At 41.2% G+C, this 26,735-nt stretch overlaps 1 protein-coding gene across 1 annotated transcript in view; it reads right to left on the reverse strand.

Annotated features, from left to right (window-relative positions):
- PHKA1 (phosphorylase kinase regulatory subunit alpha 1) overlaps positions 1-26,735 on the reverse strand; it is a gene marked incomplete at its 3' end in the record, with an annotated part of 280,015 nt that overhangs the window by 99,498 nt on the left and 153,782 nt on the right. The window contains exons 15-16 of the mRNA XM_081081650.1: positions 1,343-1,452; positions 260-404 (exon numbers count right to left, since the gene is read on the reverse strand). Of these exons, the coding sequence (XP_080937776.1) occupies positions 260-404; positions 1,343-1,452 (255 nt within the window). The remainder of the gene's footprint in view (positions 1-259; positions 405-1,342; positions 1,453-26,735) is intronic.

Raw genomic sequence — 26,735 nt, forward strand, 5'->3', positions numbered from 1 at the left:
GCTCTCAAACTACCTGAATAATCTTATGTAGTAGTTTATTTGTTATGTATTTATTATAAAACATAAGGTCCTCATCTGCCTTATTCACTTCATGTATCCCAGTCCTTAGAAAATTGCCTGGCACAAAGTAGAAGCTAATATGTAACTGCTGAAATAATAAATGATAATAAGTAGCTGTTCAGTGACTCCAGGACTTTAAAAGTCTAACCACATGACTTATTCCAAATAAACATTTATTCCATGCTTCATACAACCTTACCAAGCATGGTGTGTGAGATGGGAAAGGTGATGGTTGGCTGTCCTGTCATCCTCCAGCGGCTACAGAGATAGGAAAGGTCTGTTCTAAGCATTTCCACTATCATATTGTTGTCCAGAGCCAAGTAGAACTGTTGCTGGTCTATAAACTGAGAAAAATAAAATAATAGCTCAGAATAGTTTACTCTCATAACTATCAAATAAAGCAATTTTAAACCAATCTCATATTCAAAAGGGCATATACAATGTCATAAAGGCAACAATACCTCCAAATGTAATTCTTAATTCTTCTGGCGGTCCAATGACACATATGATAATTTTTATATTTTACAATGTGTTATAATTTACAAAGTGTTTTCAAGTACACAATTATATTTGTGTAACAACCCAGTAAGGGCTTTTCTACTTTTAATAGATAAAAATAAGGCCAAAGAGACATTAAGTAGATTAGCAGTTATATAGCTAGCAAATGGCAAGGTTAAAAGTATAACATATGATCCAATATTTTTTGTCTATATCTCAGCTGCACTAATTCAGATGTCAGATGACAAATGGAAAGCTTAAGCTTTCTTTCCAGAAAGTGGTTTCTCCTCCTCATATACACAAATAATTGGGCTTACTATTATAATGTGGCTAATAAACATCAGGGAAACAATCATGGCTAAAACAGTATTGACATTTTTGTTTAGAAGAGGATATCAAAGATCTCCAGGCTTGTTAAGAGCCCCACCTCCCAAAAGAGAACACATAATTTGGTAGCTGAATAAAAAGACTACATTTTGTTTATAAAGGATAAATACAAATAAAAAGTAAGAAGTACTTTTTAAAATACTCAAACATCTGTAAAATCTCTAGTCACTATTTCTGCAATACCCAGGACTACTCTTGGTAGCCATAATCACTTGGCATAACTCTGTGCTAGAAATTCATTTCAGTACAACTCAACAAGTATTTACTGAGCAACTTAATATGTACAGGGCCTGTGGATCTTTGACACCTGTCCAAACTCCAGTAAATACTTTATTTCTGTAATGATTCTCTCTTATCTCCATTCATCTCTATGCATGGTAAAACTCATTCCACACACCTGTGGAGTGAAGGTAAAGATAGTTTTCCGAATGTCGTAGAGTTTTGAAGTTCCAAGGACTCCCATGTGTCTGTAGGGTCGGCCACTGAGTTTCATTCTACTATTACACCCTGAGATAGAATTTTAAAAAGGTCAAGATATTTATAGTGCACAAATCCAATCAGCAAACGTTTTTTGTATTAATTAACACTTTCTGGTTGAACAAATTAAGTTCTGTATCTCAAAGTTAGTGTTCAGGTCATATGCAGGACCATACTAAGCACTGTAGGGATCTTAACGAACTTTATGCTGTTCTAAAGAATCCACATCATCATCATTTACACATGAGAGACAAGAATGCACATAAAATTAATAGTCTAGTAATAATAGAATTCTATTACCAAATGTCATAAATTAAATTTATTTAAAGCCCATAAAAAGTGCAAAAGATTACCAGTTATCTAACCTTTAATGTAAACTATGCCTCAACAAAGCTGAACAAAAACCTCATCAACTTAAAGATGGCAAGCTAGTCTGTTTGATGCTTCTATGTCTCTGGATCTATTTTTCCTCATCAGTTTATGTTGTTCATTATATTCTCCATATGAGGGAGATCATGTGATATATATCTTTATCTGACAAACCCCATAGGGAAGGCAAGGGAGGGTGGGCGGTGGGAAGAGCTCAACCAGTGAACTTGTATGCATATATTCATAACCATGGACACAGACAATGGGGGGGGGGGGCAAGGGGCAGGCTGGGGTGCCGGGAGCTGGTCCATCGCTGTTTCAAAGGACCTGGCATATATGGCATACTGTTCTTAAAATGTTTGCTCACCTTCTTGGCACTATTTGTTTTAACCAAGGTCTCCTCTCTGAGAAAGGTTGTTTCCCTAGGTAGGGATTTTCCCCTGAAGTTAGGGAGGGAATAAAACCCCTCAACTAAGTGCCAGGCAGGTAATTAATCACTTTAACTACAAACAATCATGCTTAAGCTACATAATCTTTACTCCCTGAATGGAGAAAAGAAACGCCCTAACCTTTGAAATAGAGATTGATAGGATTGGAATCAACTGGTATAAATACAGTTGTAACAAGACAACAGCGAGAGACAGAACTTAGAAGGCAGAACTTAGAAGACAGAACTTAGAACACAGAACTTAGAAGACAGAACCAAGAGAGACAGAACCTACAGAACCTAGAGACAGAAGAACTTTGCTGGAGAGAACATGGCAAAAGATCCTGGACAGAAACTGGCCACAGAACCTAGAGACAGAACCTAGAGAGAGAACCTAGTAGGAGAACCTGGGCAGAACCTGGAGACAGAACCTGGAGACAGAACCTGGCTGGAAAACCTAGCGAGAGAACATGGCAACAGAACCTGGACAGAACCTGGCAACAGAACTTGGCAGGAGAACCTGGATAGAACCTGGCTGGAGAACCTAGCGAGGGAACATGGCTACAGAACCTGGCTGGAGAACCTGGAGAACCTAGCAAGAGAACATGGACACAGAACCTGGCTGGAGGTCCTAACCAGAACTTCGCTGGAGATCCTGAACAGAACCTCTCTGGAGATCCAGACCAGAACTTGGCTGGAGATCCTGGCTAGGCTGCTGATCAACTGAGCGCTGTCTCTGTGTCATTCCTTCTTCGCCGACTCCGTCTACGCCTTTGGGGACCCCTGGACCCGCTGGGGTTGGACCCCGGCATCTGGCGCCCGAACAGGGACCCCTAGGTAAGCCCCCAGGGGAGGTCAATGGAAGGAAAAGGGAACATATGTAATGCTTTCAACAATAAAGAATTAAAAAATAAATAAAGATGGCATGCTAAACTGAGTAACAGAAATAGAGTATATCTTGATCTCCTTCAATGACATAGTACTGAAAATTAGCAGCTGGGGGCGACAGAGAAAATGGCTACTGCATAGGCAGCTGTGTCGTGGACCTCCTCCTAGGGCCAGACCAGAAAAGCAACTAAATAAGAGAACATCCACCCTAAATTAACAAATTAGACACAGCTGGGGAGACAATTTTCAATAAGGAAGGGCAGAGGATGCCTAGAGAATGCCACTTTCCAGCCATAACCCATGTGGAACCACAACCGTAACCCAGTGGTGAGTGGCATAGTACCTCCCGGCAGGCTTTAGCTCCCCATTTACATCACTGGATAAACCCTCAAATAAAATCAACAAAGAAACAGGAATCCTAAATTACTCACTTGATGAGATGGACTTAATATCTTAAGAACATTTCACCCCAAAGCCACAGAATATACGTTCTTCTCAAGCACACATGGGATGTTTTCAAAGATAGATCACATATTGGTACACTGGCTAAATCTCTTCAAATTCAAGAAGATTGAACTCAAATCAAGCATCTTCTCAGATTCCAATAGCATAATATTAGAAATAAACTACAATAAAAAATAGTAAAAAAAATTCAAACACTTGGAGGCTAAATAGCATGTTATTAAACCATGACTGGGTTACCAAAGAGATCAAAGAAGAAATGAAAAACATCCTGGATTAAGTGATTTTTTTCTCTCAATTTGATTATGTGATGTATTACATTTATTGATTTGCGGATATTGTACCATCCTTGCATCCCCAGAATAAGTCCCACTTGGTCATGGTGTATGATCTTTCTAATGTAATGCTGGATTTGATTTTCTAGAATTTTGTAGAGGATTTTAGCATCTATGTTCATCAGAGATATTGGCCTGTAATTCTCTCTCTGTGTAGTGTCTTTATTTGGTTTTGGGATTAGGGTAACGCTGGCTTCATAGAAGGAAATTGGGAGTGTTCCTTCATCTTGAATTTTTTGGAATAGTCTGAGGATAGATTTTAGTTCTTCTTTGAAAGTTTGGTAAAACTCCCCTGTGAAGCCATCTGGCCCAGGGCTTTTGTTTGCTGGAAGTTTTTTGATTACTGCTTCAATTTCCTCCATATTTATCAGCTTATTCAGACTTTTTTATTCTTCCTGATTAAGTTTTGGAAGGTTGTATTTTTCTAGAAATATGTGCATTTCTTCTAGGTTGATCAGTTTGTTGGAATAGAGTTGCTCATAGTATATTTGGGTCCTCACTCTTTGCTTCTTGGTGAGCCTGGCTAGAGGTTCATCAATCTTGTTTATCCTTTCAAAACACCAGCTCTGGGTTTCATTCATTGTTTGTATAGTTTTGGGGGGTTTTTTTGTTTTTTGTTTTTTTTTTTGTCTATATGCCATTTATTTCTGCTCTAATCTTTATTATTTCCTTCCTTATGCTCACTCTAAGCTTTTCATGTTGCTCTATTTCTAATTCTTTAAGTTGTAGAGTTAGATAGCATATTACGTTTTTCTTGTTTTTGTTTTTTGAGGTAGGCCTGTAATGCTATTAACTTTCCTCTCAGGGCTGCTTTGACTGTTTCCCATAGATGTGGGGTTGTGTTTTAATTGTCATTTATTTCCAGGATGTTTTTTATTTCTTCTTTGATCTCTTTGGTAATCCAATCATTGTTTAATAACATGCTATTTGGCCTCAAAGTGTTTGATTTTTTATTGCTTTAATTGTAGTTGATTTCTAATATTATCCCATTGTGCTTTGAAAATGTCCCATGTGCACTTGAGAAGAATGTATATTCTGTAGCTTTGGAGTGAAATGTTCTGAAGATGTCAATTAGTTCAATCTGATCTAGTGAGTGAGTCATTTAGGATTGTTGTTGCTTTGCTGATTGTTTGTCTAGAGAAGTGGTCTGCAAACTGCAACTCGGCAAACTGTGGCTCGCGAGCCACATGCAGCTCTTTGGCTCCTTGAGTGTGGCTCTTCCACAAAATACCGACTTCTGCACATGGGCCACGAAATTTCAATTGCACTGTATGTGCGCGCCCACACATGGTATTTTGTGGAAGAGCCACACTCAAGGGGCCAAAGAGCCGCATGTGGCTCATGAGCTGCGGTTTGCCAACAACTGGTCTAGAGGATTTATTCAGTGATGATGTCAATGGGGTATTAAAGTCCCCCACTAAGATTGTATTGCTGTCGACCTCTCCCTTGATATCTTCCAGAAGTTTTTTTTATGTATTTCGGTACCCCTGCATTGAGTGCATATATGTTTACCAGAGTTATATCCTCTTCTTGTATCAATCCCTTTAGTATTATGAAGTAGCCCTCCTTCTCTCTTGTTATGGCCTTCTCTCCAAGGTCTATTTTGTCAGATATAAGTATTGCTACCCCAGCTTTTTTTCATTTCCATTTGCCTGGAAAATATTTTTCCATCCTCTAACTTTCAGTCTGTGTGAGTACCTTGTTCTGAGTTGGATCTCTTGTAGACAGCAAATATATGGGTCCTGTTTTCTTATCCATTCAGCCATTCTATTTCTTTTGATTGGTGCATTTAGTCCATTTACGTTTAAAGTTATTGATAGCTACTTGTTTTTAGCCATTTTTATTGTTTTTTTTCTAGTAATATTCTATTTTTTTAATCTTTAATTTCATTATTGGTTAGGGTATTACAAATGTGTCCTCATCCTCCCATTAACCCCCAACCGCCCCCGCACACTCATGCTCTCATCCTCCTATTGTTTGTGGCCATTTTTATTGTTTATCCCTGTGTTCCTTCTTCCCTTTCTATTTCTTCTTTTTTATTTTTATTTAAATTCTTTATTGTTTGAAGTATTACATAAGTCTCCTTTTTCCCCATTGACAACCCCCGGATGCCCCCACCACCCAGCAAATGCCCTCACTCCCCCAACCCCCATCTGTGTCCATTGGTTATGTTCATATGCATGCATACAAGTCTGTTGGTTGATCTCTTATCCCCTCAACCCCCACATTCCCTCATAGATTGGACAGTCTGTTTGAAGCTTCAGTGACTCTGGTTCTACTTTTGTTCATCAGTTTCTTTTGTTCATTATATTCCAGAAATGAGTGAGATCATGTGATATTTATCTTTCTCCAACTGGCTTATTTCGCTTAGCATATTGCTCTCCAGTTCCATCCATGCTGTGGCAAATGGTAAGAATTCCTTCTTTTTCACAGCAGTGTAGTATTCCATTGGGATATAATCCTAGAAGAGGTATTACTGGGTCAAGTGGCAGTTCCAATTTTATTTTTTTGAAGAAATGCCATTCTGTTTTCCAAAGTGGCATTTTGATTGGAGCATTTTATACATTTACATTCAATGTTATTATTGATAGGTGCTTGTTTGTAGCCATTTCTATTCTTTATGGCTCTGTTCCTTCCTCCCTTCCTATTTCTTTTTACAGCATTCCCTTTAGCATTTCTTGCATTGCTGGCCTGGTAGTGATAAACCCCCTTAGCCTTTTTTTGTCTGCGAAGCTCCTGATTTCCCTTTCAATTTTGATTGATAGCCTCACTGGATAGAGTATTCTTGTATTCAGTCCTCTGCTTTGCATCACTTTGTATACTTATTCCATTCCCTTCTAACCTGATGTGTTTCTGTTGAGAAATCATTTGATAATCTGATGGGGGATCCTTTGTAGGTAAATCTGTCTCTCTTTTGCAGTCTTTAAGATTCTCTCTTTATCAGAGAATCTTAAAAGCAGCAAGAGAAAGACAGTCAGTTACCTACAAGAGAGTACGCATACGACTGTCAGCTGATTTCTCAACAGAAACTTTGCAGGCCAGAAGGGAGTGGCAAGAAATAGTCAAAGTGATGAATACCAAGAACCTACAACCAAGATTACTTTATCCAGCAAAGCTATCATTCAGAATTGAAGGTCAGATAAAGAGCTTCACAGATAAGGAAAAGCTAAAGGAGTTCATCACCACCAAACCAGGATTATATGAAATGCTGAAAGGTATCCTTTAAGAAGAGGAAGAGGAAGAAAAAGGTAAAGATACAAATTATGAACAACAAATATGCATCTATCAACAAGTGAATCTAAGAATCAAGTGAATAAATAATCTGATATACAGAATGAACTGGTGATTATAATAGAATCAGGGACATAGAAAGGGAATGGACTGACTATTCTTGCGGGGGGAAGGGGTGTGGGAGATGCGGGAAGAGACTGGACAAAAATCGTGCACCTATGGATGAGGACAGTGGGTGGGGAGTGAGGGCGGAGGGTGGGGAGGGAACTGGGAGGAGGGAAGTTATGGGGGGAAAAAAGAGGAACAAATGTAATAATCTGAACAATAAAGATTTAATTTAAAAAAAGAGAAAGTCACAAAAATCATTTAGAAAACTAAACACTAAGTGGGTATTATATACTAAAAAAAAAAAAAAAAGATTATCTCTTAATGGTTAACGTTTGCCATAGTACTTATGATGTGTCTTGGTGTGGGTCTTTTGGGGTTCATCTTGCTTGGGATCTGTACTTGTGTGACTTTTTTTCTTCCCCATATCAGGGAGGTTTTCTATCATTATTTCTTCAAATATGTTCTCAAATCCTTGCTCCTCTTTTTGTCCTTCTAGCACCCCTATTATACGTAAGTTACTTCATTTCATGTTGTCCCAAAACTCCCTTAGGCTCTCCTCCTGTTTTTTTTTCCAGTTGCTTTTCAGATTGGGCTTGTTTCTCTACCTTTACTTGTAACTCACTAATTCGGTTATACACTTCTTCTAGTCTACTGTTGAAACTTTCCATCGCGTTTCTTATTGTAGCTATATTACTTTGAATTTCTTCCTGATATTTGCATAAGTTATTGATTGTCCTGTCCATCACATTATTAACTGTATGTCCATTACTCTAAATTCTTTTTCTGACATATTGCATGCGTCTGTTTCATTTAGTTCCTTGGGGGGGGGGGTGTGATTCTCTTTTTCTTTCCTTTGGGGATTGTTTCATTGTCCTCCCATTCTTGCTATCACCATAAGGTCCAAGTTTTGAGTTGTGGGGGCCTGAGCCGTGTGTGGCAGGAACGTCGTGCCACGCGAGCATCACTAAAGAGCTCAGACACTGAGATGTGTGGCTGCCATGGTTCAGCAGCAGCTGAGCTCACCGAGAATCAGAGTCTCGGCCACTTAGTGTGACCTTGAGTGTGTGCTATGAATTAGGGTCCCCACACACGCACTGAAAATCGGAGTCACTCGTGCTTGGTATGGCTTTGCGCACACACCTAGAATCAGGGTCCCCACATGCACGTGCTGAGAAACAGAGTCCCTGTGTGCATGCACCAATAATCAGAGTACCCAAGCAAGCACCGGGAATCAGAGTCCCCGTGTGCATTCACTGAGAATCAGAGTCTATGTCGCTCATTGAGGCCTCGTGCACACTTGGGAGAATCAGTGTCCCCATGCGTGCACGATGAAAAACATGAGTCCCCACGTGCGTGTGCCGAGAATCAAAGTCACTGATGCTCAGTGCGGCCTTGTGCACGTGCCGAGACTGGTCTGCACATGCACTGAGCATCAATCCACATGTGCGCCGATAACAGAGTCCCTGTGTGCACACACAATGAGAAACACTGAGAATCAAAGTCACTGGCGCTCAGTGCAGCCTCGTGTGCATGCCAAGAATCAATCGGCATGTGTGCAGCAATAATCAGAGTCCCCGTGTGTGTGCTTGGCGAGAAACAGAGTCTACGCATGCACGTGCCAAGAATCAAAGTTACTGGTGCTCAGGGTGTCTGTGCGCACTCCAAGAATCAGTCTGCATGCACACATGCAGATAATCAGAGTCCCTGGCCTGCTAGGGGGGCTGGGTTGCACAGCTGTCCTGTGTCAGGGGAGACCCGCTCGAGTGCCATGGGTTGAGTAGGCTTAATAACGTTGCTGTGTGCAATGAGAAAGAGAGTCCCCGTGTGCACCAGCCAAGAGTCAAATTCATTAGCACTCAGTTCGGCCTTGAGCGTGTGCTGAAAATCAGAGACCCCGACCTGCAAGGGGGGCTGGGCTACACAACCATCTTGTATTGGTGGGAGGCCTCCTTGCACCGTGGGTTGCGCAGGCCCTATGCCACTGCAGCGGGCTGTCTGGGAGGGGGGTGTGCTCTGTGACTCACAGAAATCTGTGACCGGGATGTATGTAGTCTTGGTGTCCTTGGGTCTGTAGCTGTGGTAGCAGGTCTTTGTCTAGAGTGCCTGTAGGGTCCCAGTTTGCCTCTGGGGCCAGTCTGGATGGTGGTGAGGCTAGAATCCTAGTCACAGCAGTTCTACCCCTCAAGATGGCGTGGTTTCTGTGCCAGTGCCTGGCTGCCCAGGAGTGTTTGCAGTGGTATCGCAGTTCTGCAGTCTAAGACTGCCCGGTCGGCCAGCCCCCAAATGTTCTGCAGGATTTAACTGTCTCTCTCTCTCTCTCTCTCTCTCTCTCTCTCTCTCAAACACACACACACACACTCCGGAGATGTCTACATAGTCCCCTTTCGCTCCCTCACTCTCTCTCTCCCTGCCATCTTGTTGGGCGCCATCTTCAGTAGGTTTATTTTATTTTTTTAACTATTTTTAAAATTTTATTTATTTATTCATTTTTTAATTAAATCTTTATTGTTCAGATTATTACAGTTGTTCCTCTTCCCCCCCCCCCATAGCTCCCCTCCACCCAGCTCCCACCCCCCCCTCCGCCCTCACCCCCCCCACTGTCCTCATCCATAGGTATACGATTTTTGTTCAGTCTCTTCCAACACTCTCCACACCCCTTTCCCCCCCGAGAATAGTCAGTTCGCTCCCTTTCTATGCCCCTGATTCTATTATATTCAACAGTTTATTCTGTTCATCAGATTTTTTATTCACTTGATTTTTAGATTCACTTGTTGATAGATGTGTATTGTTCATAATTTGTGTCTTTACCTTTTTCTTCTTCTTCCTCTTCTTAAAGGATACCTTTCAGCATTTCATATAATACTGGTTTGGTGGTGATGAACTCCTTTAGCTTTTTCTTATCAGTGAAGCTCTTTATCTGACCTTCAATTCTGAATGATAGCTTTGCTGGATAAAGTAATCTTGGTTGTAGGTTCTTGGTATTCATCACTTTGACTATTTCTTGCCACTCCCTTCTGGCCTCCATAGTTTCTGTTGAAAAATCAGCTGACAGTCGTATGCGTACTCCCTTGTAGGTAACTGACTGTCTTTCTCTTGCTGCTTTTAAGATTCCCTCTTTGTCTTTTGCCCTTGGCATTTTAATTATGATGTGTCTTGGTGTGGTCCTCTTTTGATTCCCTTTGTTTGGGGTTCTCTGCACTTCCTGGACTTGTAAGACTATTTCTTTCACCAGGTAGAGTGCCGGGAGCCGGTCCATCCTTGCTGTTTCAAGGGACCTGGCATATATGGCATACTGTTCTTAAAATGTTTGCTCACCTTCTTGGCACTATGTGTTTTAACCAAGGTCTCCTCTCTGAGAAAGGTTGTTTTCCCAGGTAGGGATTTTCCCCTGAAGTTAGGGAGGGAATAAAACCCCTTAATTAAGTACCAGGCGGGTAATTAATCACTTTAACTATGAACAATCATGCTTAAGCTACATAATCTTTACTCCCTGGAATGGAGATAAGAAACACCCTAACCTTTGGAATAGAGATTGATAGGATTGATATCAACTGGTATAAATACAGATGTAACAAGACAACAAAACACAGAACCTAGACACAGAGCCTACACAGAACCTAGAGACAGAAGAACTTTGCTGGAGAGAACAGGGCAAAAGATCCAGGACAGAAACTGGCCACAGAACCTAGAGACAGAACCTGGCGAGAGAACATGGCAAAAGATCCTGGACAGAAACTGGCCACAGAACCTAGAGACAGAACCTAGCGAGAGAACCTGGTAGGAGAACCTGGACAGAACCTGGCGACAGAACCTGGCTGGAAAACCTAGCGAGAGAACATGGCAACAGAACCTGGACAGAACCTGGCAACAGAACTTGGCAGGAGAACCTGGATAGAACCTGGCTGGAGAACCTAGCGAGGGAACATGGCTACAGAACCTGGCTGGAGAACCTGGAGAACCTGGCTGGAGAACCTAGCAAGAGAACATGGACGCAGAACTTCGCTGGAGATCCTGGCTAGAGATCCTGGCTAGGCTGCTGATCAACTGAATGCTGTCTCCATGTCATTCCTTCTTCGCCGACTCCGTCCACACCTTTGGGGACCCCTGGACCTGCTGGGGTTGGACCCCGGCAGTAGGGGAAGTCTTGTCATTATTTCTTCAAATAGGTTTTCAATATCTTGCTCTCTCTCTCCTTCTGGCACCCCTATAATTCAGATGTTGGTATTCTTGAAGCTGTCCCAGAGGCTCCTTACACTATCTTCATATTTTTGGATTCTTTTTTCATTTTGCTTTTCTGGTTAGGTGTTTTTTGCTTCTTCGTATTGCAAATCTTTGACTTGATTCTTGCGATCCTCTAGTCTGCTGTTGGAACTCTGAATAATATCCTTTACTTCAGTCAGTGTATGCTTAATTTCTAGTTGGTCCTTTTTCATATCCTCGAGCGTCTCACTACATTTCTTGAGGGTCTCACTTCATTTATCGGTGGTCTCACCAGACTTTTTGAGGGTCTTACTAAATTTATTGGCGGTTTGTAGAAAGTTCTTGAAAAATCTTAAAAGTGTGGTTTTGAACTCTATATCCAGTAGTTTGCTTTCCTCCATTTCTGTCATTTGTGATCTGTTTCTTTGTCTGCACATTTTGGCTGCTTTCCTGTATTGATAGAGTGGTTTTCTGTGCTAGGTGTCCTATCGGCCCCAGTGGCTCTGCCTCTCCAATTACCTGAGGTGGACACTCTTGGTGCACTCCCTTGTGGGCTTTGTGCACTGTCTTGCTGTAGTTAAGCCTTGATTGTTGTAGGTATCACTGGGAGAAATTGACCTCCAGCCCAATTGGCTATGCGAATCAGCTGTGTCTACAGTGGGAGAACTTCTGTGCTGGAAACACCCCTCAGGGGCAAGACTTGTTTCAGTGGGGCTTTGGTGCTCACTGAGTCTGCCCCCTGAGTGTGTCTTTTATGGATCCGAGGAGCTGCAATCTGGATGTTCCCACTCTGAACACCGGGCACACTGGCTCCTGGATCTCTAAGGAGGTGCTAATCTAGCCTCTTCCTGAGGCTACCCAGCAGGAGCTCAGCTGTGAAGCAATGCAAGTTGCCATGGGGCCTTGGACCAGCTGCAAGTTTGTTAGGTAATTTTCAGATTGCAAACGGCCAGGCCTTTCATATATAAAAGCCAGCACACAGCTTGGGTGGGGCGGGGGTCCCAGGGGATCAACAGGGCAGATCAAGCAGCTTTGGCTGCCCTCAGACGCCCCGCTTCTCAGTGTTCCAGCAATCGCTGCAAGCACCTCCAAGAGAAAGCTGCCCTCGAGTTCCAACCAATGCCAGACAGTCCAGTTTTTCCCGTATGAGTCTGGGTCCCCAGAGACTCACCTGGAACTGGAGCTCAGAGCTTGAGACTCCCTACCGATTGAAAAAGACAACCATGTCCTCAGCCGCCAGCCCTCTCTATGTGAGCCTCCGTACCTCTGTACTTTACTTCCACACTGCAGCTCCTTTGAGTCTCGGTATGCTTTTCTCTTTCCTTCTATTTGTAGAATTTCCACTCAGCCAGCCTTCCTGTGGTTCTGGATGATGTCCGTTCCATCTTTTAGTTGTATTCTGGAAGTGGTTGTGCTAAGCAGCAATCTTCGGTTTTTACCTATGCTGCCATCTTGGTTTTTCAGTAGGTTTATTTTTAATAGTGGTTTGGGTATAGTAATTCTTTTTTTTTTTTTTTAAATATATATTTTATTGATTTTTTACAGAGAGGAAGGGAGAGAAATAGAGAGTTAGAAACATCGATGAGAGAGAAACATCGATCAGCTGCCTCCTGCACATCTACTGGGATATGCCCGCAACCCAGGTACATGCCCTTGACCGGGATCGAACCTGGGACCTTTCAGTCCGCAGGCCGACGCTCTATCCACTGAGCCAAACCGGCCTCGGCGGTATAGTAATTCTGATCAACCTTACGTGTATTATAGAATTCAGAAAAGGAGTAAATATATTGATTTTGTTAGGAGCCAGATTTTTTTTGCAGTGAGAGAAATGAGCTACAAATATAAAATGATGAAAGGCAAGAATTATATGAAATGACTACTTTCCCTAGTCTGTCCACTGAAGGACGTGAACAATGATACCTCATTCGCAATGAACGCACTTATCTTCTAGATCTCAGGTTCTTGTATTAGTCCCTACTAAAAAGAATGAGGGGTCCTTAGCATAATGGCTGTGTCCACGGCCTGGGAGAGTAAGACTGGACCGTCTTGTGCTAGAAGAATATGCTCAAAAGTGACAGGCAAGGAAGCTGACTTGAAGAACGTCCCACTGGCCATGTTTGGGACAATCTGAGTATCAAAATGGGCAATGACATTAGTGGTTTCTAATCCATTGAATAAAATCACAATTTGTGGATCCACAATGCCAGAAGTAAATAAGGAAGAAGGAAAGACCCATACAGAACAAATATTAAGTAATAAATGCAGAAGGAATGATAGAGTTTAAAAAAACTCTATCTGGCAATCATTATAATAATTTGACTCAGACAAGAGCCATCAATTACTATAAGGAACAAAATATTCACATAACTTCAAGTAATCTCCGCACAGGCTATTTATTTATTACAAAGGGATAAATAGTAAATTTACAGTAGAGAAACTTGGCAGACATGTCCAGGCTTGGTGATCAAAGTTAACATCACCAATCTGGGAACAAGTCACAACTGACTACCACCTAATAGGATCAATCAGAAGAACAGTGCGTCACTTCTGGAATATTCCTGCCACCTTGCATATCCTGAATCTAATGAAATATCAGACAAACTCCAATTGAGGGACATCCTACAAAATAACTGGCCCCATCTCTCCGAAGTGTCAAAGTTGAGAGGACAAAGAATGATGAAGACTGATCCAGATGAAGGAAGGCTAAAGAGACATGACAATTAAAATGAAACAGGTGAACTTGGAGTGGATCCGGAACCTGAAATTTTCTTACTACAGAGACAAGTAGGACAATGGATGAAATCTGAATAAAGTCTGTATGTTGGATAACAGTATTCTATCAATGCTAATTTCCTGATGTTGACACATTTGCATTGTGGTTATACATGAGAATATCTTATTAAAAATAGGGTTAGGGTTAGGGTTTAGAAAACTAGCCATGGCTGAACTCAGGATCAGATGCATTGCATAATGACCCCCTGACCTGGTGTCAGCCAATGAATCAGTGGAAACCACAACCCTGAAAGGACACACCTGGAAAACACCTGAATATTCTATTGAGATCTTCCCGGGGAACTCCCCTTAAATCCCTACCCTAAAAACCCTTAGAACTGAGGACCCACAGTGTTCTCTCTCCCAGGAGCATGGCCATAGTTTTCCCTTCTCTTTCCCCTTCTACCTCCCCACCACAGGCACATTACCATTAGCTTCCTTACTCCCAAGCTCCAAGGGCTCTTCCATAACATCTATAACTTGTTTCCTAAACCCATTTCTGCTAGGAATTACTCTTTCTACCTATGTGTTAAACAAATAAATGTTCTCTTATAGTTTATTTTTTTAAATTTTCAATTACAGTTGTCATTCAATATTTTTAAAAATGTTCCTCTACAAAGTGAATTTTATTCTGTGTATAAAGTCGCACAAATTTTTAAATAAGACACAAGAGTATTGAAATATTTTTACTTATTTACTCTCCCCAACCACGGCTCCCCCTGTGCACATGCCCTCACCCTCCTAATGTCTGTGTCCATTGGTTATGCTTATATGCATGCATACAAGTGCTTTGGTTGATCTCTTACCACCCCCCTCCCCTGATGTCCAACTGAAGTTTGACAGTCTATTAAATAGACTCTATTTGATGCTTCTCTGTCTCTGGATCTATTTTTGTTCATCAGTTTATGTTGTTCATTATATTCCACACATGAGTGAGATCATGTGAAATTTATCTTTCTCTGAATGGCTTATTTTGCTTAGCATAATTCTCTCCATGTTCACCCATGCTGTTTCAAATGGTAAGAGTTCTTTCTTTTTTACAGCAGCATAGTATTGCATTGTGTAGATGTACCAGTTTTTTAATCCAATCATCTGTTGATGGGCATTTAGGCTGTTTCTAAATTTTAGCTATTCTAAATTGTGCTTCTATGACCATAGGGGTGCATATGTCCTTTCTGATGAGTGTTTCTGGTTTCTTGAGATATATTCTTGGAAGTGGGATCACTGCATCAAATTGGAGTTCTATTTTTAATTTTTTGAGGAAACTTCATACTGTTTTCCACAGTGGCTGCAGCAGTCTGCATTCCCACCAGCAGTCCAAGAGGGTTCCTTTTACTACACATTCTCGCCAACACTTGTCATTTGTCGATTTGTTGATGATAGCCATTATGGCAGGAGTCAGATGGAATATCATTGTCATTTTGATTTCCATCTTTAGGATGATTAGTGAGTTTGAGCATGTTTCCTATGTCTCTTGTCTTTATGTATGTCCATTTTCAAAAAGTATCTATTTAAGTCCTTTGCCCATTTTTTTTATTGGATTGTTTATCTTCCTTTTGTTAAGATGTATGAGTTTCCTATAAATTTTGGATATTAGGCCCTTATCAGTTATAGCATTGGCAAATATGTTCTCTCATGCAGTTGGATTTCTTGTTTTGTTGATTGTTTCTTTTGCTGTGCAGAAGCTTTTTATTTTGATATAGTCCCATTTGTTCATTTTCTCCTTAGTTTCTATTGTCCTAGGAGCTGTAATGGTAGAGATATTGCTACAAGATATGTCTGATATTTTGCTGCCTATGGTTTCTTCTAAGATTTTTATGGTTTCCTGTCTTATGTTTATATCCTTTATCCATTTTGAGTTTATTTTTGTGTATGGGGTACAACATGGTGGCCAATAGGATGGCAGGGAGGGAGATAGTGTGATAGAATAAAGAAGTGAGAGGGGTATGTGTGGTGTGTGTGTAGGTACCTGATGGACAGATCTCTCTGGAGTTTCAGGGACCAGCAGTTCGGGTTTGCCTAGACAGGGAGCCCTTGCTACTGCCACAAGCACCCCAGGTTGGCTCGGCTTATAGAGGGGAGCAAAGTAGACCAGGAGTGCTGCCACACCAACATTCAGACTGACCTCAGACATCACCCATGGATCTGTGCAGGGAGTCGCTTGCCAACCATAACCTGTGTGGAACCATCACAGTGCTCCGGCAGTGAGCAGTGCGGTACCATGATGTGGGTCACAGACGCCTGCAGTTAGAGTGCACCAGACAGACCTCCCAAGCTGTGCCTCCTACCTGGAACCCAAACCCAGCATGCCAGGTTCCCACACTTCAGGTACCCGCACTGTGAATGCAAACCCCAAGTATCCCACTCTCTGCTCCATCCCTGATCCCAATACAGAACCGCAGCTGGGTGTGTGCTACCCCCTCCGCCCAGACAGAACCCTTGCCCAGTGAGTGCCCACCTCCTGGCACAGACTGAGTGCGCCACGCAGCAGACGGGGGCTGTGCCAGATCAATGCCTGACCCTCGGCATAGACTGAGCACACTCTGAAGCAGTCAGTGGTCACGCCCCACACTGACTGAGCATGCTCCACCTCCACCTCAGGCAGAGTCATCACTCGGTGAGTGCCCCGCCACTGGCCTAGACCCAGCATGCTCTGCAGCAGACAGAGCCCGTGCTGGGTGAGCACCCTGCCCCCAGCACAGACAGCGCACTCCACTTCCAGCTTAGGCAGAGCTGCAGCTCACTGTGTGCTACACACCAGGCAGAGACAGGCTTGGGCTGGTGGGTACTCTGCCACCAGCACAGACAGACCCTTCAGCTGGTGCACACCTTCCCCCCAGCATAGACAGAGCTATCACCTGGCACATGTCCTACCCACAGCCTGGGTCAGAGCTGCTGGTGTAACCTGGTGTGCCCAACCATAGGTCAGAGGAACACACTGCAAGTCCACTGCCAGAGGGACCTACAGCACCAACCCACCTTAGGGGCTTGAGCCGCACAGTAAACTGAATTCCAGAGGGCTTGGGATCTCAGAGAGAGTCATAAACCAGATGAACTGTGTACCTAACCCCACCAACTCCAACAAATGGATAACTGAGGGACCCAAATTGTGGGAGAAGGGGATACAACTCAGAGCAGAGACAATAAAGGTGTGAAACTCAAGGTAGACCTGGGGCTAGAAAATGCAGGACCATTGGACAGTGAGGGTCTTCAACCCCTAGGACTCCAAGCAGGGAGCTGAGGGCCAGAAAGACAGCAAAAATGGGGAGAAAAAGAAACAACCACCAAAGGAAAGATAAGGAGGAATCACTAGAAAAGGAACTAAATGAAATGGAAACATGCAATTTGTCAGAAAAAGAATTCATAAACAAGATGGATGAGAAAATAAACCACTTATGTAAGAATCAAGAGGAAATAAAAAATGATACAGCAAAAGTAAAAAAACATGATGAAAGGTTTCAACAGTAGATTAGAAGAAGTGGAAGTCTGAATTAGTGAGCTAGAGGATAGGGCAGTAGAAGATATACAATCTGAACAACAACTGGAGAAAAAAATTAGAAAGCAGGAGGAAAGCTTATGGGAGCTTTGGGACAACATGAAATAAAATAACAGACGTATAATAGGGGTGCCAGAAGGACAAGAAGAGGAGCAAGGATTCGAGAACCTATTTGAAGAAATAATGACAGAAAACTTCCCTGACTTGGGGAAGAAAAAAGTCACTCAAGCACAGAGAGTCACAAACAAGATCAACCCCAAAAGCCCCAAACCAAGACACATCGTAATTACAATGGCAAATATTAACAACAAAGAGAGAATCTTAAACACTGCAAGACAGAGACAGAGAGCTACCTACAAAGGATGCCAATTAGATTATCAAATGATTCCTCAACAGAAACACATTAGGCCAGAAGGGAATGGAATGAAGTATACAAAGTGATGCAAAGCAAGGGTCTGAATCCAAGAATACTCTATCAGGCAAGCTATCATGAGGAGCAGCTGCCGCCCATGACCGTGAAACATATCACCAAGTCCAGGGCTTAAGCCATAGGCCCCGCATGACTTAACACCTAGTTCCTTTAAAAAAAAATATATATATATATATTTTATTGATTTTTTACAGAGAGGAAGGGAGAGGGATAGAGAGTTAGAAACATCGATGAGAGAGGAATATCGATCAGCTGCCTCCCGTACACCCCCTACTGGGGATGTGCCCGCAATCAAAGTACATGCCCTTGACTGGAATCGAACCTGGGACCCTTTGGTCTGCAGGCTGACACTCTATCCACTGAGCTAAACCGGTTAGGGCCCTAGTTCCTTTGATGAGAACAAAAATAGAAAGTCACAAGAACAACCCCCAAAGGAAAGATAGGGAGGAATGGTGAGAAGAAAAAAAAAAACACTAAATGAAACGGAGGCATGCAATAGGTTAGAAAAAGAATTCGGAATAAGGGCCACACAGTTCATAAACCGGATGGACGAGAAAATCAACAACCTATGTAAGAATCTGGAGGAACTAAAGAGTGATATAGCTACAATAAAAACCAATATGGAAGCTTTCAACAGTAGACTAGGAGAAGTGGAGGACTGAATTAGCAAATTAGAAGACAGGGAAGAAAAACACAACCAATGTGAACTGCAATTGGAGAAAAAAAATCAAAAGATAGAAGAGCCAGAGAGCACTTTGTGACAACATGAAATAAAGCAACATATGAATAATAGGGGTGCCAAAATGACAGGAAGAGGAGCAAGGTAAGAAAGGTATTTAAAGAAATAATGTCAGAACACTTCCCTGATTTGGAGAAGAATAAAGTCACACTAGAACAGAGAGTCCCAAACAAGATGAACCTCAAAGGACCCACACCAAGGCACATCATAAGTACAATGGCAAACATTAATGAAAAATAGAGAATCTTAAAGGCTGTAAGAGACACTGTTACCTACAGGGGATCTCCCATTAGATTACCAAATGATTTCTCAACAGAAACATATCAGGCCAGAAAGGAATGGAAGTATACAAAGTGATGCAAAGCAAGGGACTGAATCTAAGAATACTCCATCAGGCAAGGCTATCATTCAAAATTGAAGGGGATATCAGGAGCTTCACAGACAAAAAAAGGCTAAGGGAGTTTATCATTATCAAGCCAGCAATCCAAGAAATGCTAAAGGCACTCTTGTAAAAAGAAGGATAAAAATGGAAGAAGGAACAGAGGCACAAAAAATGAAATGGCTACAACTAAGTACTTATTAATAATAACTTTAAACATAAATGGACTAAATACTCCAATCAAAAGACATCCAGTGGCTGCATGGATAAGAAAACAAGACCTACATATATGCTGTCTACAAGAAACCCACCTCAGAACAAGAGACTCACACATACTGAAAGTGAAGGGATGGAAAAATATTTTTCAGGCAAATGGAAATGAAAAAACAAAACAAAACAAAAAAACCAACAACCTGGGGTAGTAATACTTATATCTGACAAAATAGACCTCAAAGTGAAGACCATAATGAGAGACAAGGAATGCCACTTCATAATTCTAAGAGGATCGATACAAGAAGAGGATATAACTCTGGTACACATATATGCACCCAATGTAGGAGCACAAAATTACATAAAAAAACTTCTGGACAATATCAAGGGAGAGATCGACAACAATACAATCATACTATGGTAGTTTAATACCCCACTGACATCACTGGATAAATCCTCTAGACAAAATATCAACAAAGAAATAGAAATTCTAAATGACTAACTAGATCAGATGGACTTAATTGACATCGTCAGAACATTCCACCCCACAGCTACAGAATATACATTCTTCTCAAGTGCACATGGGACATTTTCAAAGACAGACCACATATTGGAAAACAGGCAAAGTCTCTCCAAATTCAGGAAGACTGAAATCATACAAAGCATCTCCTCAGATCACAATGTGACAATATTAGAGATCAAAAACAATAAAAGCAATAAAAAATTAAACACTTGGAGGCTGAATAGCATGCTATTTTTTTAATATATTTTTATTGATTAAGATATTACATATGTGTCCTTGTTCCCACGTTACCCTCTACCCCCCACCCCCCCACTCATGCCCTCACCCACCCCCCTGTTGTCCATGTCCATTGGTTAGGCCTATATGCCTGCATGTAAGTCCTTTGGTTGATCTTTCCCCCTTACCCCCACCCTCCCCTACCCTCCCTCCAAAGCCCGACAGTCCAATCAATGCCTCTCCATCTCTGGATCAGTCCTTGTTCATCAGTTTATGTTGTTCATTATATTCCACAAATGAGTGAGATCATGTGGTATTTATCCGCTCTCCAGTTCCATCCATGCTGTGGCAAATGGTAAGAGTTCCTTTCTTCTTCCTCTTCTTAAAGAATACCTTTCAGCATTTCATATAATGCTGGTTTGGTGGAGATAAACTCCTTTAGCTTTTTCTTATCCGTGAAGCTCTTTATCTGACCTTCTATTCTGAATGATAGCTTTGCTGGATAAAGTAATCTTGGTTGTAGGTTCTTGCTATTCATCACTTTGAATATTTCTTGCCACTCTCTTCTGGCCTGCATGGTTTCTGTTGAGAAATCAGCTGACAGTCGTATGGGTACTCCCTTGTAGGTAACTGACTGTCTTTCTCTTGCTGCTTTTAAGATTCTCTCTTTGTCTTTTGCTCTTGGCATTTTAATTATGATGTGTCTTGGTGTGGTCCTCTTTGGATTCCTTTTGTTTGGGGTTCTCTGCGCTTCCTGGACTTGTAAATCTATTTCTTTCACCAGGTAGGGGAAGTTTTCTGTCATTATTTCTTCAAATAGGTTTTCAATATCTTGCCCTCTCTCTTCTTCTGGTACCCCTATAATTCTGATGTTGGTAAGCTTGAAGTTGTCCCAGAGGCTCCTTACACTATCTTCATATTTTTGGAATCTCTTTTCTTTTTTCTTTTTCAGTTGGGTACTTTTTGTTTCTTTGTATTTCAAATCTTTGACTTGATTCTTGGGATCCTCTTGTCTGCTGTTGGATCTCTGTAGATTATTCTTTATTTCAGTCAGTGTGTGCTTAATTTCTAGTTGGTCCTTTTTCATGTCCTCCATGGTCTCACTATACTTATTGAGGGACTCATTAAATTTATCGGCGGTTTCCATAAAATTCTTGAAAAACCTTATAAACGTGGCCTTGAACTCTATATCCAGTCGTTTGCTTTCCTCCATTTCTGCCATTTGTGACCTGTTTCTTTGTCTCCGCATTTTGGCTGCTTCCCTGTGTTGATAGAGTGGCTTTGTGTGCTAGGTGTCCTGTAGGGCCCAGTGGCTCAGCCTCCCCAGTTACCTGAAGTGGACACTCTTGGTGCACCCCCTTGTGGGCTTTTTGCACAATCTTGTGGTAGCTATGCCTTGGTTGTTGCAGGATCACTGGGAGGAATTGACCTCCAGGCCAATTGGCAGTGAGAATCAGCTGTGTCTGCAGTGGGAGAACTTCTGTGCTAGAGACACCCTTCTGGGGCAAGACTTGCTTCAGTGGGGCTTTGGTGCTCACTGAGACTGCACCCTGAGTGTGTCCCTTATGGATCTGAGGAGTTGTGATCTGGATGGCCCCCCTCTGACCACTGGGCACAGTGGCTCTTGGATCTAAGGAGGTGCTAATTTAGCCTCTGCCTGAGGTTACACAGCAGGAGCTATGAAGAGAACTGCAGATTCCCCTTCCTTTTTTGGAGTTTGGAGGTACCCTGATGAGGCTCAGCCGTGAAGCAATGCAAGCCGCTGTGGGGCCTTGGGCCTTCTCTTGGAAGTTCTAGGTCTGTCTTGCCCAGCTGCAGTTTGTTAGGTAATTACAGGTTGCAAATGGCCAGGGCATTCATATGCAAAAGCCTCTGCCACAGCCTGGGCAGGGCTGGGTCTCAAGGAATCAAAGGGCGGAGAGAGCAGCTATGGTGGAGCCTCAGCCCCGCCCTAAGGAGTCGCGAGTCCCAGTGTCCCGGCAATGGTTGCAAGCACCTCTGAGGGAAAGCCGCTCTCAAGCTCGCCCGCTGCCAGACAGTCCAGTTTCTCCCCGTATGAGTCCTGGGTTCCCAGAGACTTCCCGGAACCGGATTTCAGAGCTGTCGGGAGCTTGTGTCTCCCTCCGGATTCAAAAAGACAGCCGCGCCCTCAGGTGCCAGACCCTTTCTGCGCGCGCGCGAGCCCCCGTACCTCTGCACTCCACCTCCGCAGCTCCTCTGGCTCTCAGTGTGCTTTTCTTTCCTTCTAGTTGTCGAATTTACACTCAGCCCGCCCCCCTGTAGTTCTGGATGGTGTCCACCTTGTGTTTTTGATGCATTTATCAATTGTTGCGGGAAGCAGCAAATTCCCGGTGTTTATCTATGCCGCCATCTTAGTTTCTTCCAATAGCATGCTATTAAACAAAGACTGGGTTACCAAAGAGATCAAAGAAGAAATTAAAAACATCCTGGAATAAATGACAATGAAAACAGAGCAATCCAAAATCTATGGGACACAGTGAAAGCAGTCCTGAGAGGGAAGTTCATAGCTCTACAGGTCTACCTCAGAAAACAAGAGAAACTGGTAATAAACCATATAACTCTGTATCTTGAAGAATTAGAGAGCAACAAGATGAGCACAGAGTGGTAGAAGGAAGGAGATAATAAAGATCAGAGCAGAAATAAATGACACAGAGACCAAAAAAACAATACAAAAGATCAACAAAACCAAGAGCTGGTTGTTTGAAAGGAGAAACAAGATTGATGAACCTCTAGCCATGCTCACCAAGAAGCAAATAGAGAGGACCCAAATAAACAAAATCAGAAATGAAAGAGGTGAAATAATAACAGACCCCACAGAAGTACAATAGACTGTAAAAAATATTATGAACAACTCTACTCCAACAGAGTAAACAACCTAGAGGAAATGTACATATTCCTAGAAAAACAGGACCTTCCAAAACTCAATCAAGAAGAATAAAAAACTCTCAACAGGCTGATAACTAAGGAGTTAATTTAAGCAGTCATCAAAAAGCTTCCAGCAAAGAAAAGCCCGGGGCCAGACGGCCTCACAGGCGAGTTTTACCAAACATTCAAAGAAGATCTAGAACTTATCCTTCTCACACTATTCCAAAAAATTTAAGAGAAAGGCACACTTCCAAAGTCTTTCTATGAAGCCAGCATTACCCTAATCCCAAAACCAGATAAAGACAACACAATGAAAGAGAATTACAGGCCAATATCCCTCATGAACATAGATGCCAAAATCCTCAACAAAATTCTAAACAGTTGTCCTCAAGAAGAAATATAATATAGGACAAATAGCATAAGCTGACACAAAAATTAGTGCATTGCCTATAGCACTACGGATATTACTTATATGGTGGCAAATAACATTAATGTTCTTATTAGCTGAATGGGAAATATCTTTTATGCATTCTTTACCAGGTTAATGTGCAGATTGAAAAATACGGTTGAGAGGACTTTTTGATGAGCCTTGAAAATTTTAATTCATGTTAGCAAAAGAAGAAACTATCTTGATTTTAAAACATTGGGCAAATAAAATAAAAACACTGAAACATAAGTTAAAGGCAGCAATGAATATCTTATGTTATTATAAATAAACTGACAATGTTATAACCTTAAAAAAAAATAAACCTACTAACCTATTAAGTCATTTAAGTTTCTTTGTAGTTCTTTTGGTATTTTATCTTCAGACTGAGAGGAGTGAGAGCATTGTAGCTAAAAGTTACTTGGATTCTTTCTTTTCCACTTTTCTTAATATGGTTATTATCTACTTGGTGTAGAGGTAAGTTTATTTGTTTCTGTTTGTTTCAACTTTGAAGTTAAAAAAAATCCTTGATGATTTAACTTTTGGCATATTAATTATAATGTGCCTTGCTGTGGGTCTCTTTGGGTTCATCTTGTTTTGGACTCTATGCTAGCTGAACCTGGATGTCCATTTCATTCACCAGGTTGAGGAACTTTTCAGCCATCATTCCTTTAAATAGGTTTTCTGTCCCCTTTTCTATCTGGGACCTCTATAATTCCAATGTTGTAATGCTTGATATTATCCCAGGGGTCCCTTTTATCCTCATTTTTTTATTTCTTTTTCTTCTTGCTGCTCATATTGGGTGTTTGGGCACAGAAACTGTTTTGAAAACTTAAAAATGGGGAAATACTTAAACTATCAGACATCTACAAGTAAGGCATAATTTTAATGAAAATTTAAATAGAATATGTATACATCATGTGTCTAAATATCATGCATGTAGCATGAATGGACCTAAAAGGTATTATGCTAACTGAAATAATTCGGACAGAGAAAGACAAATACCACATGATTTCACTTCAATGTGGAATCTAAAGGACAGAATAAACAAACAAAATAGAAAGAGACTCATAGATACAGAGAACAGAATGGTGCTTATGAGACACGAGGGGTGTTTGGGTGCTGGGTGAAAAGGTGAAGGGATTAGGATGTACAAATTCGTAATTATAAAATAGTCACAGGGATTTAAGTAAATATAGTTAATAATATTGTGATGACTATATATCACACCAGTTGGGATATACTGGAAATATCAGAGGGGATCATTTGAAGTATATGATTATCTAACCACTATGCTGTATATGTGAAACTAAAACAAAATACTATTGAATGTAAACTGTAATTGAAAAATAAAATTGACAACCCTATCACATTCATGAGTGACACACTCAAGGGGCAGACTCGGTGAGCATCAAAGGCCCACTGAAGCAAATCCTGCTCCATAGAGGTGTCTCCTGCACAGCAGCTCTCCCACTGTAGTCACAGCTGGTCCTCAGAGCCAATTGGCCTGAAGGTCAATTCTTCCCAGTAATGCCAACAGCAATCAGGCTCAACTACAACAGGACACTGCACACAGCCCATACAGGAGTGTACATAGTATGCTCAGCTCAGTTGAGGGGGGAGGCTGAGCCATTGGGCCCTACAGGACACCTACTACACAAGGCCACTCAACCAATTCCAGGTGACATAGCAGTTCTAGCTAATACATAGAAACAAACAGAGAAGCAGCCAAAATGCAGAGACAAAGAAACATGGTGCAAATGAAAGAACAAGAATTCTCCAGAAAAAGAACTAAATGAAATGGAAGCAAGCAAACTACCAGCTACAGAGTTTAAAACATTGGTTATAACGATGCTCAAAGAACTTGATAAGAGCTTCAAGGGACTTAGTTAGAACATCAACAACATAAAAAAGGACTAGTCAGAAATGGATACACGAACTGAAATGAAGATTTACAGGGATTCAACAGTATAGGACACTGAGAATCAAATCAGCAATTACGAGAAAGTAAAAACACCCAATCAGAAGAGCAAGATGAAAAAAGAATCCAAAAATATGAAGATAGTGTAAGGAGGCTCTGGGGACAACTTCAAATGTACCAACATTCACATCATGGGGTTCTGGAAGGAGAAAAGAGGGAACAAGAAATTGATAACCTATTTGAAAAAATAATGACAAAACTTTCCCTACCTGGTGAAAGAAAAAGACTTACAAGTCCAGGAAGTGCAGACAGTTCCAAATAAGATGAACCCAAAGAGGCCTACACCAAGACACATCATAATTAAAATGCCAAAGGTTAAAGAGAAAGAGAGAATCCTAAAAACAGCAAGAGAAAAACAGTTAGTTACCTACAAGGGAGTGCCCATTTGACTGTCAGCTGCTTTCTCAACAGAAACTTTGCAGGCCAGAAGTGAGTGGCAAGAAATATTCAAAGTGATGAATAGCAAGGATCTACAACCAAGATTATTCTACCCAGCAAAGCTATCATTTAGAATTGAAGGTCAGATAAAGAGCTTCACAGACATGTAAATGCTAAAGGAGTTCATCACCACAAAACCCATATTAATTACACAAAATGTTGAAGGGTATTCTTTAAGAAGAAGAAGAAAAAAATATATAAAAATATGGCAATAGGGGGGAGGTTGGGCTTAATGGGGGGATAAGGACACATTTGTAATACCTTAACCAATAAAGAAATTAAATAAAAATAAAAATATGCACATTTGTAATTCCTTAACTAATAATTAAAAAAAAAATAATATACAAAAAAAATTAAAAAATAATAAAAATATGGCAATAAATACATATTTATCAACAATTCAATCTAAAAATCAAAATAAACAGAGTCCAATGAACAAAATAAACTGAAAAAATAGAACCAGAGGCATGGAATAGACTGATAAATCTCAGAGGGAATGGGGGAGAGGGGGAGGAAAAGATTAACCAAAGATCTTATATGCATTTAGGCATTAACCATGTACACAGACTATAGGGTGGTGAAGGCCAGGGCTGGTGCAGGATCTGGAGAGGGGAGCAATGGGGAGGAAGAAGAGACATTTGTAATATTGTCAACAATAAAGATTAAAATAAATAAAAGAAAATTAAAAATATTGTGTATATTTGCATATGTATGTATGTATACACAAAAGTGCATTCACACACACATCTACCTGATTTTCTTTAGTACATATATCATTTTTAGTTTAGCATTCTGAAAT

This window comes from Myotis nattereri (assembly GCF_964212035.1).
Source record: "Myotis nattereri genome assembly, chromosome: X".
Lineage (NCBI taxonomy): Eukaryota > Metazoa > Chordata > Mammalia > Chiroptera > Vespertilionidae > Myotis > Myotis nattereri.